This window comes from Heterodontus francisci, chromosome 4 (assembly GCF_036365525.1).
Source record: "Heterodontus francisci isolate sHetFra1 chromosome 4, sHetFra1.hap1, whole genome shotgun sequence".
NCBI lineage: Eukaryota > Metazoa > Chordata > Chondrichthyes > Heterodontiformes > Heterodontidae > Heterodontus > Heterodontus francisci.
In genome coordinates, this window is record NC_090374.1 from 100,786,663 (window position 1) to 100,803,956 (window position 17,294).

At 41.7% G+C, this 17,294-nt stretch overlaps 1 protein-coding gene across 1 annotated transcript in view; it reads left to right on the forward strand.

The window, feature by feature from the left end:
• The window catches only part of prdm6 (PR domain containing 6), a 326,361-nt gene that overhangs the window by 192,984 nt on the left and 116,083 nt on the right, over positions 1-17,294 (forward strand). Inside the window, exon 4 of the mRNA XM_068028856.1 lies at positions 15,329-15,453. Coding sequence (XP_067884957.1) covers positions 15,329-15,453 — 125 coding nt within the window. The remainder of the gene's footprint in view (positions 1-15,328; positions 15,454-17,294) is intronic.

The window sequence follows — 17,294 nt, forward strand, 5'->3', positions numbered from 1 at the left end:
TTCTCTACCCCAGAGGGCTGTGGAAGCTCAGTCATTGAGTATGTTTAAAGCAGAGGTTGACAGATTTCTAAATACCAATGACATAAAGGGATATGGGAACAGTGTGGGAAAAAGGCATTGAAGTGGATGATCAGCCATGATCATATTGAATGGCAGAGCAGGCTCGATAGGCTGAATGGCCTACTCCTGCTCCTATGGTCCCATGTTCTAATGTGCCTAGGACTCTTACTGGAACAGAAAAGGCGATGAGGAGATCTGAGAAAGGAGTTAAAAATTATGAAGGGTTTTTAGATAAATAGGGAAAAACTGATTCCACTGATTGATAAGTCAGGAGCATAAAGTTAGGATCAATACCAAAAGAACAAAGGGAAAGGTTGGAAAAATGTTTTTACACAGGGAGTTGTTAGGACACAGTCGTGGAAGCAGAATTCATAATAGATTTCAAAACGGAGGTGGATAAATACTCAAGCTGATGGGCTGAAAGGCTTCCTTCTCTGACTAAAATTGTATGATTCTATTATCAGAGACCGATTGGGATTGGCAAAGCTTCTGGCATTAACAATAACATCAAAGCGGTGAAACACTTCTAGCAGTGGAAAATGCATGGGAGATCAAAAAGAAGAACATTCACATGAATAATCTCCAAAATAGGGATATTGATGCTCTGACCAGCATCTTGGAAAACATAGCTGCCTGTAATCATTCACAAGTCTCCATTGTTTTATTCCATGATAGAAGGATTGTTAGGACTTTTACTTTGCACAAGTGATCCTTGGACAGTAATCCAACTGCTCCATTGTGGGGGTAGAACTGTAGTACAGAGAACAAAGAAATATAGTGAGTGATTACTTAAGTAGGTTTTATATATCGCCCCTCTCCAACCATTGTCACATGATAAACACAGTTATAAGGTGCACAAAGAGATTTATTTTTATCCATGAACACAGACCCATTTTTAGAGATGAGGTAATGATATTGGGGAAATCTACTATTTACGATCAATAATACATGAAGTGTAATTCTGCAAAGTTCTGTCACTTACACAGAATCTTGCTGGTGGTGAGCACAGGTTATATAATTGAGGTTATACTGTTAGAACTCTATTTCTGACCCATGCTTCAGTCTAACAGAGCTTCACAAAATTGATCCCATGGTGTTAAACATAATGGCTTTTCTTCAGTGGAAATGGTTGTGCAAAGATTTGCTTGTTAGTAGTCTTCACATTAATAGCTTTTTGAGGGATAATTTTACAAGACTCTCTGGATACGATGTGGAGGTATGGTGGCAACAAGCCCTGGTTGGATAATCAGGGCAATAGTTTTTATAGTTCACTGTTGACCCACATTCATGTCAACAACAAAGCCTCATGACATTATCCCTTGATATATTTGAAATTTCTTTTGTGTGACATGTTTGAGTGACTTAACACAGATTTAGGCTGTGTGACTGAGAGGTAGAGTACTAGAAATGCAGAACCAAGGCCACTTTGACTTGTAAATAGCCATGATTGAGAAGTATTGATCTCCTGAACTAAAAACTCCCCTGAAATATCATTAAATGTAGGTTACTGGCATGTCCAGCAGAATGACTATTGCCCTGGCCTGGCCAATGAAAAAAATTGTTGACCTCAGGCAGAGTGATGCTGAGGCAATCATTAATATTACAGTAATAAAGGTACTCAAATGATAGCAGTTGTTTTATTGCTGCAATATTATCGTTAAACTACAGAAATAAATACCTGAGGAACTAGGTTAAATAAAAATTAAAATATTAAATATTCTTCCCCATCCCCTTTTGTTTTATTATTTTAACTTTTTTTTCTGAGAACAAACTATAAAGCACATGTTAACCTATTTTCTTCTGTTTTCCCACCATCAACTTTGGAGCTGGGATAAATCTCTGAAAAATTTGGGATTTCATTGCCTGAAAATGAAATCAAAACATTCACTCAAACAAAAGAAAGAGACAACCTATATTTACATCGCTATTTATGCAGCATCTTTCATGTCTTCAGGTCATCCCAAATTGCTTCACACTCAATTAAATAGTATTGAAGTGTAGTCATTGTGGTAATGTAGGCAAATAAAGTAACTGACCTATGAATGGTCAGATCCCAAAAAACAGCAGTGACATAAATGACGTTAATCTGTTTTAGTAATATTGGTTGAGGGATAAATATTCTTCAAATAGTGCTATGGGGTGTTTAACATTCACCTGAAAGGGCAGATAGAACCTTGATTCAATGCCTTATCTGAAAAACCAGGCCAATCCTTGTACAATCCATGTAAGAATCCGTCAACCAGGGAGGGATGCTGATTAAATACCTTGACACCTCTCAGAAATAAACTTGTTGTGTTTGATCGATCAGGGTTTGATTGTATCAGTTTGTCCATCATCTGTGTTCACTGTGTTTGATTGCTTAAGCCTCCAGATGGGGCTGCAGAGCAAAAGTGAAACTAAGATGGACGTAGCTAGAAGCTTCTACAGAGCATACTGCTCTGATTGTACTGAAATTCTATAAGAATCTTTAGAGTTAAAGCCTTGTAAATAAACCAGTTGGCTATTTAACACAGGTGTAATATCTGCATTGCTCTGATTTAAATCAGATATTACAAACTAAACCCAGTCACCCAGCATAAACATAACAAAAACGTGGCTATGAAGATAATTCAACAAAATCGAATGCTACCAGCTCCAGAAACTTTCCTTCCGATGCCAGGAAATCCTCCTTTGTGTTGGGACCGATGGATTTAGGGGTTCAACACCTACTTGCTCGCTACGGGGATGAACAGCCCAGATATACAGCGAACTGTGAGAAAGTTGTACATTGCTTAGGAGGAGAAAGACAGTGATTCTTCAAGCAGCTCACAGAAGATACATCTACGTTCGATGTGGCAGTGAGTGCGCTCGAAAACACTTCGGGCCAAAGAACTGTGTGATGATAGAGCAATACACATTCCATCGGAGATCCCAGGGATATGGTGAGTCCATTAAACAATAGGTGACAGCATTGCAGCAATTGGCATCTACATGTGAGGTGAGAGTGACTGCCCTTGACATCAAGACAACATTTGACCGAGTATGGCATCAAGGAGCCCTAGCAAAACTGGAGTCAATGGGAATCAGGGCGAAAACTCTCTGCTGGCTGGAGTCATACCTAGCGCAAAGGAAGATGGCTGTGGTTGTTGGAGGGCAATCATCTGAGCTCCAGGACATCACTGCAGGAGTTCCTCAGGGTAGTGTCCTAGGCCCAACCATTTTCAGCTGCTTCATCAATGACCTTCCTTCAATCATAAGGTCAGAAGTGGGGATGTTCGCTGATGATTGCACAATGTTCAGCACCATTCGCGACTCCTCAAATACTGAAGTAGTCCGTGTAGAAATGCAGCAAGACCTGGACAATATCCAGGCTTGGGCTGATAAGTGGCAAGTAACATTTGTGCCACACAAGTGCCAGACAATGACCATCTCAAACAAGAGAGACTCTAACCATCTTCCCTTGACATTCAATGGCATTACCATCGCTGAATCCCCCACTATCAACATCCTAGGGGCTACCATTGACCAGAAACTGAACTGGAGTAGCCATATAAATACCATGGCTACAAGAGCAGGTCAGAGGCTAGGAATCCTGCGGTGAGTAACTCACCTGACTTCCCAAAGCCTGTCCACCATCTACAAGGCACAAGTCAGAATACTCTCCACTTGCCTGGATGGGTGCAGCTCCAACAATACTCAAGAAGCTCGACACCATCCAAAACAAAGCAGCCCACTTGATTGGCACCCCATCTACAAACATTCGCTCCCTCCACCACCGACGCATAGGGCAGCAGTGTGTACCATCTCCAAGATGCATTGCAGCAATGCACCAAGGCTCCTTAGACAGCACCTTCCAAACCCGCGACCCCTACCACCTCAAAGGACAACAGCAGCAGATGCATGGAAACACCACCACCTGCAAGTTCCCGTCCAAGTCACACACCATCCTGACTTGGAACTATATCGCCATTCCTTCACTGTCGCTGGGTCAAAATCCTGTAACTCTCTTCCTAACAGCACTGTGGGTGTACCTACCTCACATGTAGCAGTTCAAGAAGGCAGCTCACCACCACCTTCTCAAGGGCAATTAGGGATGGGCAATAAATGCTGGCCTGGCCAGTGATGCCCACATCCCATGAATGAATAAAAAAAAAATTTAAATTTGGCACACTAACCAACGAACTAATTTGTGACCAATTAATTGAAAAGACTTCAATTCCACGAATTAGGGAATATCTTCTCATGGAGCATGATGATTTAACCTTGGGTAAAGCCAGAACCTTAGCTGTCCAGATCGAATCTGCCATGTTAGATTCAAAGAGGTTACACACACATGCACTCTTAGACTCAGGGTTGCAGAAACAACTCGCCCAAACAGTTTCAGTGCAAGGACAAGAAGACCTCATCAAATCATGGCCCATCATGGTCAGTTACCTTCAAAACTGCCCAAAATGTGGAAATGCTCATCAAGTCACAATTCCATGTCCAGTTCGAGGGAAAAAATGTAACTCATGTTCAAAGTGGAACCATTTTGCAAAGGTATGCAGATCGTCAAAGAAAAAGACTTCATTGATTTGACATGTAGAGGAGTCTCTTCCTGAGAGTGAGATACAACATGTATATTCTATCGCAAAACGTAAAGCACCAGGTCACTTTAAGGAGTGCTCAGTCGAGATCGCAGGCATCTCATTGTCACTTCTTATCGATTTTGGAGCATAAGTATCTATTTTGAGCGACAAATTCTACCATCAGTATTTTTCACAATTTCTCTCACTCCTGCAACAGACACTCTTCAAGTTTATGATGACACTATCATTTCAGTTTCGGGAATGATCACAGTTCCAGTACGCTACAAAAATTACACCCTAGACAGGTTCACATTCTATGTAGCTAAAGGCTGAAGCCTTATGGGGATAAACCTTTTCAGTAGGCTTCGATTCAAACTTGCTGACCCCAGCAGAGCACACATTAATGGGATTGATAATGCAGATTATACATGTCAGTATACTTCCTCATTTACTGGATTTGGGGAGATTAAAGGGTACTGTCATGCTCCTCACGTCAACACATCAATTCGACCAATTTCACAAAGTATGAGACGGCTGCCATTTGCAATCCGTGCTGAAGTGTCACAGGAGCTGAAACGACTAGAAGCTGACAGTATCATTGAATGAATCAACTCATCTCCGTGGATATCAAATTTAGTCATTGCACAACGAAAAAATGGTGAACTTTGACTATGCATTGACCTAAAGGCAGTCAACAAAGCTATCACTACAGACAATGGACCGAAGTTGTTTCAAGTCAATTCACGGAATTCCTAGCCAGTTACAGAATCCATCACCAGCTGATGTCACACTACAACCCACAATCGAATGGTGGCATTGATCGTTTCAACAGGGTGATAAAGGAAAGTCTGAAAGCTAGTATGTCGGAGGGGAGAACATTTGAACAGTCCGTTGACATCCTACTCCGCACATACTTATCCACCCCACACTCTCTGACCGGCAAGGCACCAGCCGAATTTATGATAGGTTGTAACTTTCGCATGCCACTGACCGTTCATAAGCCACTACTACCAGAGTGAAAGCAGATGAAATCGCAAAGCAACAAGATAAAACAAAAGCATACTTCAACAAATGTACAGGTGCAAGGTAACCACAGTTTAAAGTTGGAGAGTGGGCTCGAATCAAATGGCCAAATCACGACCACAAACTTGCTTCATAAGTATCAGGTCCAAAACACATTAAGCGTTTGCTCGGTACAAATGCTTATCTGTTGGCTGACCACAGCTAGTGGAATGTGAGACATTTGATAGGGAGTAAAGCCTGGCTCGGATATAAAATTAAAACCCGACCAGGGCCCGACCCGACCACAGCCAACCCGAACCTGACCTGAGCCTGAGCCCTTTGATTTTTTTTCGCGCCCGACCCGACCCGACCCGACCCGACCCGACCCGACCCGACCCGAATCTCCTTCATCTGTTCCGGCAGCGGGCTATTCCTGCAGGTGGACTTGTGGGAAATCATGGGTAAGCCTGATCCCGTGACTTCCCGGAAGCAGTATCTAGCCTGACCCGACCCAAGCCCGAATGCTGTACTCGGAATTTCAAGCCGAACTGACCAGAACCCGACATGTAGTCGGTCTAGTCAGATAGCCAGGCTTTAATAGGGAGCAGACCAGGATATTTTGAGGATAGTGGTTATGAGGATACATTTCCATTTCCTGTGAATGATATTGATAATACACCTGATTAAGCTGATCAAACAGATCCAGAACCTCAAATTCGTAGATCTAATCAAAGACCAAAGAGACCTTCTTATCTCAAAGACTATTTCTGTACTTCGAGAAAACAGACAAGTTGAATGATATGAAACAACTTGATGTATATATGTTTGTTTTTTAGAATACTTTAATTAAAAAATAATGTCTTTCATCAAAAGGGGGAAAATGTAGTGTTTGATCGATCAGGGTTTGATTGTATCAGTCTGTCCACTATCTGTGTTCACTATGTTTGATTGCTTAAGCCTCCGGGGGGAGCTGCAGAGCAAAAGTGGAACTACAACAGACACAGCTAGAAGCTTCTACTGAACACACTGCTCTGATTGTACTGAAATCCTGTAAGAGCCTTGATAGTTAAAGTCTTGTAAATAAAACAGTTGGTTATTTAACACAGGTGTGATATCTGCATTGCTCTGAGTTAAATCAGATATTACAAACTAAACTCAGTAACTCAGCATAAACATAAGACACCTGGTTGAATGAATTCATCCTTGCTGAGGATTGGAAATAAACCAGATGCAAGCATGCTACTAATTTCTCCCTAAAAGTTCCCTTGTTTTATTCCCTCTCTTTCCTCCATGCCTTCTGCAGCAGAGAAGGCATATGGACTGCCAAACCTCCACCAATCTTGATCTGCAAACAGCATTAGGATACAAGAACACAAGAGCACAAGAATTAGGAGCAGGAGTAGGCCATTCGGCCCCTCGAGCCTTCTCCACCATTTGATAAGATCATGGCTGATCTGAATGTGGCCACAACTCCACTTTCCTGTTGGTCCCCATAACCCTTGACACCCGGGGAGATCGAAAATCTGTCTAGCACAGCCTTGAATATATTCAATAACCCAGCTTCCACTGCTGTCTGGGGGAATGAATTCCATAGATTAACAACTATCTGAGAGAAAAAAAATCTCCTCATCTCTGTCTTAAATGGGAGGCCTCTAATTTATAACCTGTGTCGTCTAGTTCTAGACTCCCTCACAAGGGGAAACATCCTATCAGCATTGACTCTGTCAAATCTCCTCTGGATCTTGATGTTTCAATAAGATTCTTCTAAACTCTAATGGGTATAGGCCCAACCTTTCCTCATAAGAAAACCCCTTCATCTCAGAATAAGTCGAGTGAACCTTCTCTGAACTGCTTCTCATGCAATTATATTCTTTCTTAAGTAAGGAGACCAAAACTATATACAGTATTCCAGATGCGGTCTAACTAAGGCCCTACTTTTATACTCAATTCCCCTTGCAATAAACACTAACATTTAATTTGCCTTCCTAATCACTTGCTCTACCTGCATACTAATTTTTTGTGATTCTGTACCAGGACACCCAGATTCTTCTGTACCGTAGAGTTCTGCAGTCTCTCTTCATTTAGATAATATACAGCTGTTCTATTCTTCCTGCCAAAGTGGACAAGTTCACATTTTCCCACATTACACTCCATCTCCCAAATTTTTGGCCACTCACTTAACCTATCTAAATCCCTTTGTAGACTTTTTCTGTTCTCTTGACAGCTTACTTTCCTACCTATAGGCTAGAGAGTGGAGAAATACAATTTGCATCGCTCCAATGTGTTTTTTTTAAATTGTTTTATTTATTCATTCATGGCCTGTGGGCTTTGCTGACAAGGCAATAATTTAATATCCATCTCTAATTTCTCTTGAGAAGGTAGTGGTGAGCTGCCTCTTGAACCACTGCAATCTGTGGGTGAAGTTACTCCCATAGTGCTGTTGGGTAGGTAATTACAGGATTTTAACCTAACAACGATGAAGGAATGGTGATATATTTCCAAGTCAGGTAGGTGTCAGACTTGGAAGTGGTGTTGTTTTCATGCACCCTTGTCCTTTTAGGTGGTAGAGGTCGTGAATTTTGCAAGTTCTGTTGAGGAAACCATGGTGAGTTTCTGCAGTGCATCTTGTAGACGGTACCGCCATGGTGTGCCAGTGGTGAAAGGAGTGAATGTTCAAGGTTGTGGATGGGGTGACCATCATGCTTTGTACTGGCTGGTGTTGAGCTCTTGAGTGTTGTTGAAGCTTCAACAACACTGCACTCATCCAGTCAAATGTACAGTATTCCGCCATACTCCTGACTTGTGCCTTGTAGATGGTGGAAAGGCTTTGGGGAATCAGGAGATAAGACACTTGCCACAGAATATCCAGCCTCTGACCTGTTGCTGTAGCTGCAGTATTTACAAGGCTGTTCCAGTTAATTTTTTGGTCAATGGTAAGCCCCCTGGATATTGATGGTGGAAATTTGACAATGGTAATGCCACTGAAAGTCAAGGTACAGTGGTTAGACTCCCTCATGTTGAATGTGGTCATTGCCTGGCACTTGTGTGGTATGAATGTTACTTGCTGCTTATCAGCCCAAACCTAGATGTTGTCCAGATCCTGCTGCGGCCATACTGTGGGCATCATCTGCCTCATTATCTGAGGAGTTGTGATTGGAACTGAGCACCGTGCAACCATCAGCGAACAACCCCACTTCTAATCTTATATTCACAGAATCACAGAATTGTTACAACGCAGAATGAGGTCATTCGGCCCATCGTGTCTGCATCGTCTCTCCTACAAGCATTTCACCTAGTGCCAGTCTCCCGCCTTCTCCCCGTAAGCCTGCACATTCTTACTTTTCATATAAGTCTAATCCCCTCTCAAATGCCTCGATAGAACCTGCCTTCACCACACTCTCAGGCAGTGCATTCCAGACCTTAACCACACATTGTGTGAAAAAGTTTTTCATGTCGCTTTTGCTTCTTTTACCAATTACTTTAAATCTGTGCCCTCTCATTCTCGATCCTTTCATGAGTGGGAACAGTTTCTCTCTATCTACTCCATCCAGACCCCTCATGATTTTGAATATCTCTATCAAATCACCTCTCAGCCTTCTCTTCTCCAAGGAAAACAGTCCTAACTTCTCCAATCTATCTTCATAACTGAAATTCCTCATCCCTGGAACCATTCTCGTGAATCTTTTCTGCTCCCTCGCTAATGCCTTCACATCCTTCCTAAAGTGCTGTGCCCAGAACTAGACGCAATACTCTTGCTGAGGCCGAACGAATGTCTTATACTAGTTCAACATAACCTCCCTGTACTCTATGTCCCTATTAGTAAAGCCCAGGATACTGTATGCTTTATTAACCACGCTCTCAACCTGTCCTGCCAGCTTCAATGACTTATGCACATATACACCTAGGTCCTTCTGCTTCTGCACCCCATTTAGAATTGTACCCTTTATTTTATATTATCTCTCCATGTTTTTCCTACCAAAATGCATCACTTCACATTTCTGCACATTGAGCTTCATCTGTTGGAGGAAAGGTCATTGATAAAACAGCTGAAGATGGTTGGGCCTAGGACACTACCCTGAGGAACTCCAACAGTGATGTCCTGGGGCTGAGACGTTTGGCCTCCAACAACCACAACCAGCTTCCTTTGTCCTCAGCAGTGGAGAGCATTCCCCTTGATTCCCATTGCATTCATATGACAGGTAGGCTTTAATAGAACTTTTATAAGAAAGATTAAACATATATATTAAGAGCAATTCATGACATTTGCTAGATCTGGTTTACATTATTTCTGATATTATCTATGTACGTTCATAAAAGAGTAAACATTTTTTGATAAAAGAAGTATAGTCATTAAATGATAACCAAGGGACTGAAAATTCTCAGCCCTACTCCCTTGTCAATCAAGAATCTATCTAACTCCGCCTTTACAATATTCAATGACTCTGCCTCTACTGCTCTCTGGGGAAGAGAATTCCACAGGCTAACAACCCACTGAGAGAGAAAAATTCTCCTCATCTCTGGAAGATAGGCCAGGTCTTGACATTGTCCAGCAGTTTACTGGGCCTTTCTTGGGAGTAGAGAGTCCACCTGCTGCAAACAAGGCCATTGACACACAGGGAATTCCCTTGTATGAACATAAGAAACAGGAGCAGGAGTAGGCCATTTGGCCCCTCGAGCCTGCTCCACCGTTTGATAAGATCATGGCTGTTTTTAAAAAGACCAGGATACTGTATGTGGCCTCAATTCTACTTTCCTGTCTACCCGCTATAACCTTCAACTCCCTTGTCAATCAAGAATCTATCTAACTCCGCCTTTAAAATATTCAATGACTCTGCCTCCACTGCTCTCTGGGGAAGAGAATTCCACAGACTAACAAACCTCTTGAGAGAAAAAAATTCTCTTCATCTCTGTCTTAAATGGGAAACTCCTAATTTTTAAATGTGTCCCCTAGTTTTAGTCTCTCCACAAGGGAAAACATCCTTTTAGCATCCACCCTGTCAAGTCCCCAAGTTATATGATTCAATAAGATCGACTCTCATTCTTATAAACTCCAATGGATACAGGCCCAACCTGTCCAACCTTTCCTCATAAGAAAACCCCTTTATACAAGGAATCAGTCAAGCAAACTTTCTCTGAACTGCTTCAAATGCAATGATATACTTTCTTATGTAAGGAGACCAAAACTGTATGCAGTACTTCAGATGTAGTCTCACTAATGTCCTGTACAACTGTAGCAAAACTTCCCAACTTTCATATTCTATCCCCCTTGCAATAAACAACAACATTCCATTTGCTGGCTCACACATTTTCAGAGCTTGTAGATTTATAGTTGGAGTGCTTAATGCATAACACAAACCAATGAAAACTGAATGTTGATAGCTAGATATTATTAGAAAGGGAACAGTTTCTCTCATGGATTTTTTGCTCTCTGCTACTTTCTCCTCTATAACTCTCCTCGCCTCCTGAAGCTATTGAACTCCCTGCTGGCTATGGTTCAGTGGGCACTGATTGCCTCTAGCATGTCACATGAGGACATTTCTAATGTATGAGTCCTGACAGTGAGGGTCAGCAGACTGTTCAAACTGAAGAAAGGGAGGGGCATCACAGCTGAATCCTTCAAGCAGGTATTATTGGGTAGCAATTAGAAGCAGAAATGCTGGCTGATTGCCTTCCTGGTAGTTTGCAATACTAAGGCCTGCTGTTGCCCCTTTACTGCCTCTCTGGCTGAGCAGATGACTGAGTGCAGAGTGGGGCTCTAACTTGGGACCTTCATGTCTCTGGCTCAGGTACTCACGGGATGGTTAAAATTTAACATCTTTTGAATGTATTTTAAATTATTCAAGGTATCCTTGTGGAACTATTCAGAAGACATTTTTTTTACCTGCTGCAGTTGAGTTTTTCCTGAGATAAATGAAAGAGAATAGTTTGCTTTATGTAGCTCTTAAATTTGATTTATATGGACCATGGAAAAGGGCAACTGCTTCCCATACAGAGTATAGGAATACAGTAATGGTAAAACACTTGTATTATGCATAAACATCTACTCCCAGCACTAATCAGCTGGTTTGAATTCCATATGTTTTGATTTATGATGTCTTAATGGAATACTCTTCAAAGAATTTTTAAGATTGATTGACGATCATGACCACCCCATCCCCAACACTTTGTTTTTATTTTGTGCTAACAATAATGTTAATTGGCACGAGTTCTGCTACAACAGAGACAGGAGATCATGCAGTTATCTTTATGAGTCATCCAAACACAATACTAAATACATGTCAGCAAAGGAAATATTAGCTGAGGGGAAAAAATGCCTTTGATGTACTTCAGCATGCAGTGATTTGTGCAGGGCCTGAAACTGCTGCCCTCTTGTAAGAAACAGTGTATGCTTATAGTTTTGTAATCTTTCTAAGAGCCTCTGAGACCACCCATTGCTTTAAAACAGTCCTGTCCTTTCAGCAGAAATATACATTTATGTCTAGCATAGCTCTTCTTACATACAGAACTTTGAACAGTTTTGTAATGTTTCTGTTGCAAGAAGTCAAACCGAGAAGTGAAATTGGTCAAAAATATTCCCCCCAATCCCCCTGGCAAGTTATAAGTCATTTGAAATGTATAGTACAGACCTTGTTTGAACCTGTGAAACTGTAGAAAGAATTATTAAAATTTTATAGGTCTCTGCAAAGAGAGGGATTAGCCAGCGCATAGTTTTTGTCAGATATTCATAGATGCACCAAAGACATTCTGCTTAGTTTGCAACACTCCAGTCAAACAGGATGGCAGAATGCTCAGTTAAAACAACACAGATGGAATTTTTGCAGCTGCAAGTGAAACATAGAGATTCTCTTATTTATTTGTATTGATCTTCATGATGCTGTTGCCAAGAGCCACTTGGCAATGACAGAAAATGTTGACAAGTGCATATCTCACTATTAGGGAATTGTGCCGATGATTCTCGGTTGTCTGTGATGTTAAGCAAAGAACAAATTGCCTTGACACCAACGAATCGTCATGATGTGACTTGGTCAAAGACAATGTTGCATATTTCATTCAGCCAAAAATGGCTGCGCCTCACATTTCATAAGTTTTTTTCACTTCTCTCTCATTTTCAAGCCAAAAGAGTTTTCCAGTAGGTTTTCCAGTGAAAATCTGTATCATATGGACCTGGAAGGTCCTGTGTTTGATCAGTGGTCTGTGCTGAGCTTACTGATCTCAGAGGGCTGGCGGTAAGGATGTTATGATTGGCCTCAGCAATCCTGGAAGTTAGGAAAGGAAAGATCTACCAGGGCTCCCACTCTTCATCCTAAAAATTCCACAGACCCTATAGAGTGTGCAGAAATGTAATGGGATGGGACTTCCACCAACTACTTTTCTGTTTCTCTAACCCAGTACCAAATTCTGGGAATGGAATCATTAGACTATTCATGCCTGCAATGGTACAATAAAGGCACCCTCCCCTGGGAAGAATGATACTTTGAATGGCACACTGCCATTCCTTGCAGTGCCACTCAAGGCCTGACTCAAGCTGAAGATAAATGCCAGAATTTCTTTGGAAATCCCTCGATTATCTTTCTTTCCTGTATTCACAGGACCTTCTTAAGATCCTACAGGGTCTGTTAGGAACTAGCTAGGCCGCATTCTTGGGGTAACCTCAGAAAACCTCGACTCACGCCCCCAAAGTCAGACAGCAACTTAACAGAGGCAGGCTTAAAAAGCACAATTTACTTGGGAACCTCTGAGCAGCAGAAACCCAATGCATCCAGGTTTGGCCCCAAATTGCAGCCCCTCTGCAGCCATGACCGGGACCTCCAAAACTTGTGTTGCCTTCCCGGTGCCAGGGTTAAGGACATCTTGCAGCTGGAGAGAAACTTGGAGTGGGAGGAGGAGGAGGATCCAGTTGTCGTGGTCTCCATGGTGGGGGGGGGGGGGGTCTCCCATTTAAGACAGAGATGAGGAGAATTTTTTTTCTCTCAGAGGGTCGTGGAATGCTCTTCCCCAGAGAACGGTGGAGGCAGGGTCATTGAATGTTTTTAAGACAGAGGTAGACAGATTCTTGACAAACAAGGGAGTCAAATGGTATTGGGGGTAGGCAGGAAAGTGGAGTCATGTCCACAAACAGATCAACCATGATCTTATAGACTGGCAGAGCAGGCTCGAGGGGCTGAATAGTCTACTTCTGCTCCTAGTTCGTATGTTTGTATGAACCAATGACATTGATAGAACTAGGACTGATGTTTTGCTGAGAGAGTTTGATGAGTCAGGGTCCAAGTTAAAGCGCAGAACATTAAAGGTAATCATCTCTGGATTGTTACCTGAGCCACACGCCAATTGGCATAGCGTCAAGCAGATTAGAGAATTAAGCGCATGGCTCAAAGAGTGGTGTAGAAAGAAGGGGCTTTGATTCATGGAGCACTGGCACCAGAACTCAGGAAAGAGAGATCTGTTTCGTTGGGATGGGCTACACTTAAACTGGGCTGGGACCAGTGTCCTGGTGATTCATATAACTAGGGCTGTGGATAGGGCTTTAAACTAACAGAGGGGTGGGGAGAGGGATCCGGTGAAGGGAGATTTAGAAATCCAAAGAGAAACGTCAAGGCAATAGAACAGTCTAGTGATATGGGTAAAGACAAGCAAAGTGAGACGGGTGAGTTTAACAGTAATTCTGTATCAGCGAGTAAGGTGCATGGAGGTAATAGCAGTAAAAAAATGAAATTAAAGATTCTTCATTTGAATGAGCAAAGCATCTGCAATAAGGTTAGATGAACTAATGGCACAAATAGAGATAAATGGTTTAGATCAAATCGTCATTGCAGAGACATGGTTATAAGGTGACCAAGGTTGGGAAATAAATATTCCAGGGTACACAATATTTTGAAAAGACAGACAGAATGGCAAAGGAGGAGGGGTAACCCTGATAGTAAAGGATGACATAAGGGCATTTAGTGAGAAAGGACCTTGGCTCAGAAGATCATGAAGTAGAATCAGTATGGGTGGAGAATAGGAATAGCAAGAATCAGAAAACACTGGGGGGAGTAGTTTACATGTCCCCTAACAGTAGATATACCATTGGATAGAGCATTAAACAAGAAATTATTGGAGCTTGTAACAAAGGCAATGTAATAATTGTGGAGAACTTTCATCTTCATATAGACTGGACCAAGCAAATTGGCAAGAATGGTCTAGAAGTTGAGTTTGTGGAGTGTTTTTGTGACAGTTTCCTGGAGCAATATATTGTAGAATCAACTAAGGGTAAAATTATTTTAGATCTGATATTGTGTAATGAGGCAGGATTAATTAGTAATCTCATAGTATGAAGATAGAGCTGGCTGAAATTGATTAGGTAAGTAGACTAAAAAGTGTGGCAGTAAATAGACAGTGGGAAACAATTAAAGAAACAATTCAAAATGTTCAACAGAAATACATTCCATTGAAAAGAACTCAGCAAGAAAGATCCATCCATGGCTTACTCAAGAAGTTAAGGAAAGTATTAGATTAAAAGAAAAGGCTTATAATATTGCAAAGAATAATAGCAAGTCTGAGGATTGGGTGTTTTAGAAACCAGCAAAGGGCTTACCACTGTGGAATTCAGTACTGGGGCACCAATTTGCTGCTCCATGAAACCTAGTATCATTTAAAAAAAAGGTATATGCTTTTCATAAATTATCAAAATTGAAAGTATTTATGCGTTTTACCAATGCCTCTTATTTGCTGTTTATCAGGTCATGCATATTCTACAGAGCCTGTGATGACATCCCAAGAGGAATGGAGCTTTTGGTCTGGTACAACGATAGCTACACCTCATTCTTTGGGATCCCCTTTCAGTGTATTGCACAAGATGACAATTGTAAGCATTCCCTTTGGTAGCTTTAAAATAATCTGAATATAGAATGTACCTCTTTCACTGCCACACCTATCTGTGAACCATCTCTCCATATGGCACTGCATGTATTTAATGAGCCTTTTCCCGTTAAGACTTTGCTTGCTGTAGAACTGGTGGACCAGCAGAAAATCTCACACGTGAATGCTGTTTTTCTTAGCTGTGCTGTAAATCTCAGGATATCCTGATTAAGTGAGACAGTTGAGAGGTGTGGTCTTGAATTGTAACTGTCATCACAGAATCACAGAATTGTTACAGTGCAGAAGGAGGCCATTCGGCCCATTGTGCCTGCACTGGCTCTCTGAAAGAACAATTCACTCAGTTCCATTCCCCTCCCTTCTCCCCATAATCCTGCACATTGTTCCTTATATATAAGTCTAATTCCCTCTTAAATGCTTCATTTGAACCTGCCACCACCACATTCCCAGGGTGTGCATTCCAGACCTTAACCACTCTCTGCCTGAAAAAGTTTTTTCTCATGCCACTTTTGCTTCTCTTACCGAATACTTTAAATCTGTGCCCTCTTGTTCTCGATCCTTTCATGAGTGGGAACAGTTTCTCTCAAACTACTCTGTCCAGACCCCTCATGATTTTGAATACCTCTATTAATACCTCTCAGCCTTCTCTTCAAGGAAAACAGTCCTAACTCCTCCAATCTATCTTCATAACTGAAGTTCTTCATCCCTGGAACCATTCTCGTGAATCTTTTCTGTACTCTCTCCAATGCTCTCACGTCTTTCCTGAAGTGTGGCGCCCAGAACTGGACGCAATATTCCAGCTGAAGCCAAACTAGAGTCTTATACAAGTTCAACATAACCTCCTTGCTCTTGTACTCTATGCTCCTATTAATAAAGCCCAGGATACTGTATGCTTTATTAACTGCTTTCTCAACCTGCCTTTCAATGATTTATGCACATATACACCCAGGTCCCTCTGCTCCTGAACCCCATTTGGAATTGTACCCTTTATTTTATATTGTCTCTCCATGTTCTTCCTACCAAAACGAAACACTTCACATTTCTCTGCATTGAACTTCATCTGCCACCTGTCTGCCCATTCCACCAACTTGTCTATGTCCTTTTGGAGTTCTACACTATCCTCACAGTTCACAATGCTTCCAAGTTTCATATCATCTGCAAATTTTAAAATTGTGCCCTGTACACCAAGGTCTAGGTCATTAATATATATCAGGAAAAGCAAGGGTCCCAACACTGATCCCTGGGGAATTCCACTACAAACCTTCCTGAAGCCCGAGAAAACATCCATGAACCACTACGCTCTGTTTCCTGTCAGTCATCCAATTCCATATCCATGTTGCTACTGCCCCTTTTATTCCATAAGCTATAGGTTTGCTCACAAGTCTGTTGTGTGGCACTGTATCAAACGCCTTTTTAAAGTCCATGTACACCATATCAACTGCATTGCCCTCATCAACCTTCTCTATTACCCCTCAAAAAACTCCAGCAAGTTAAACATCATTTTACCTGAAGAAATCCATGCTGGCTTTCCTTAATTAACCTGCATTTGCCCAAGTGACTATTAATTTTGACCCAAATTATCATTTATAGCAGTTTCCGCACCACTGAAGTTAAACTGACTGGCTTGTAGTTGCTGGGCTTATCTTTACACCCTTTTTTGAACAAGTCCTCTGGCACCACCCCCGAGTCTAAGGAAGACTGAAAAATTATGGTCAATGCCTCCGCGATTTCCACCCTCACTTCCCTCAGTATCCTTGGATGCATCTCATCCGGTCCTGGTGCTTTATTCATTTTAAGTACAGACAGCCTATCTAATACATCCTCTTTATC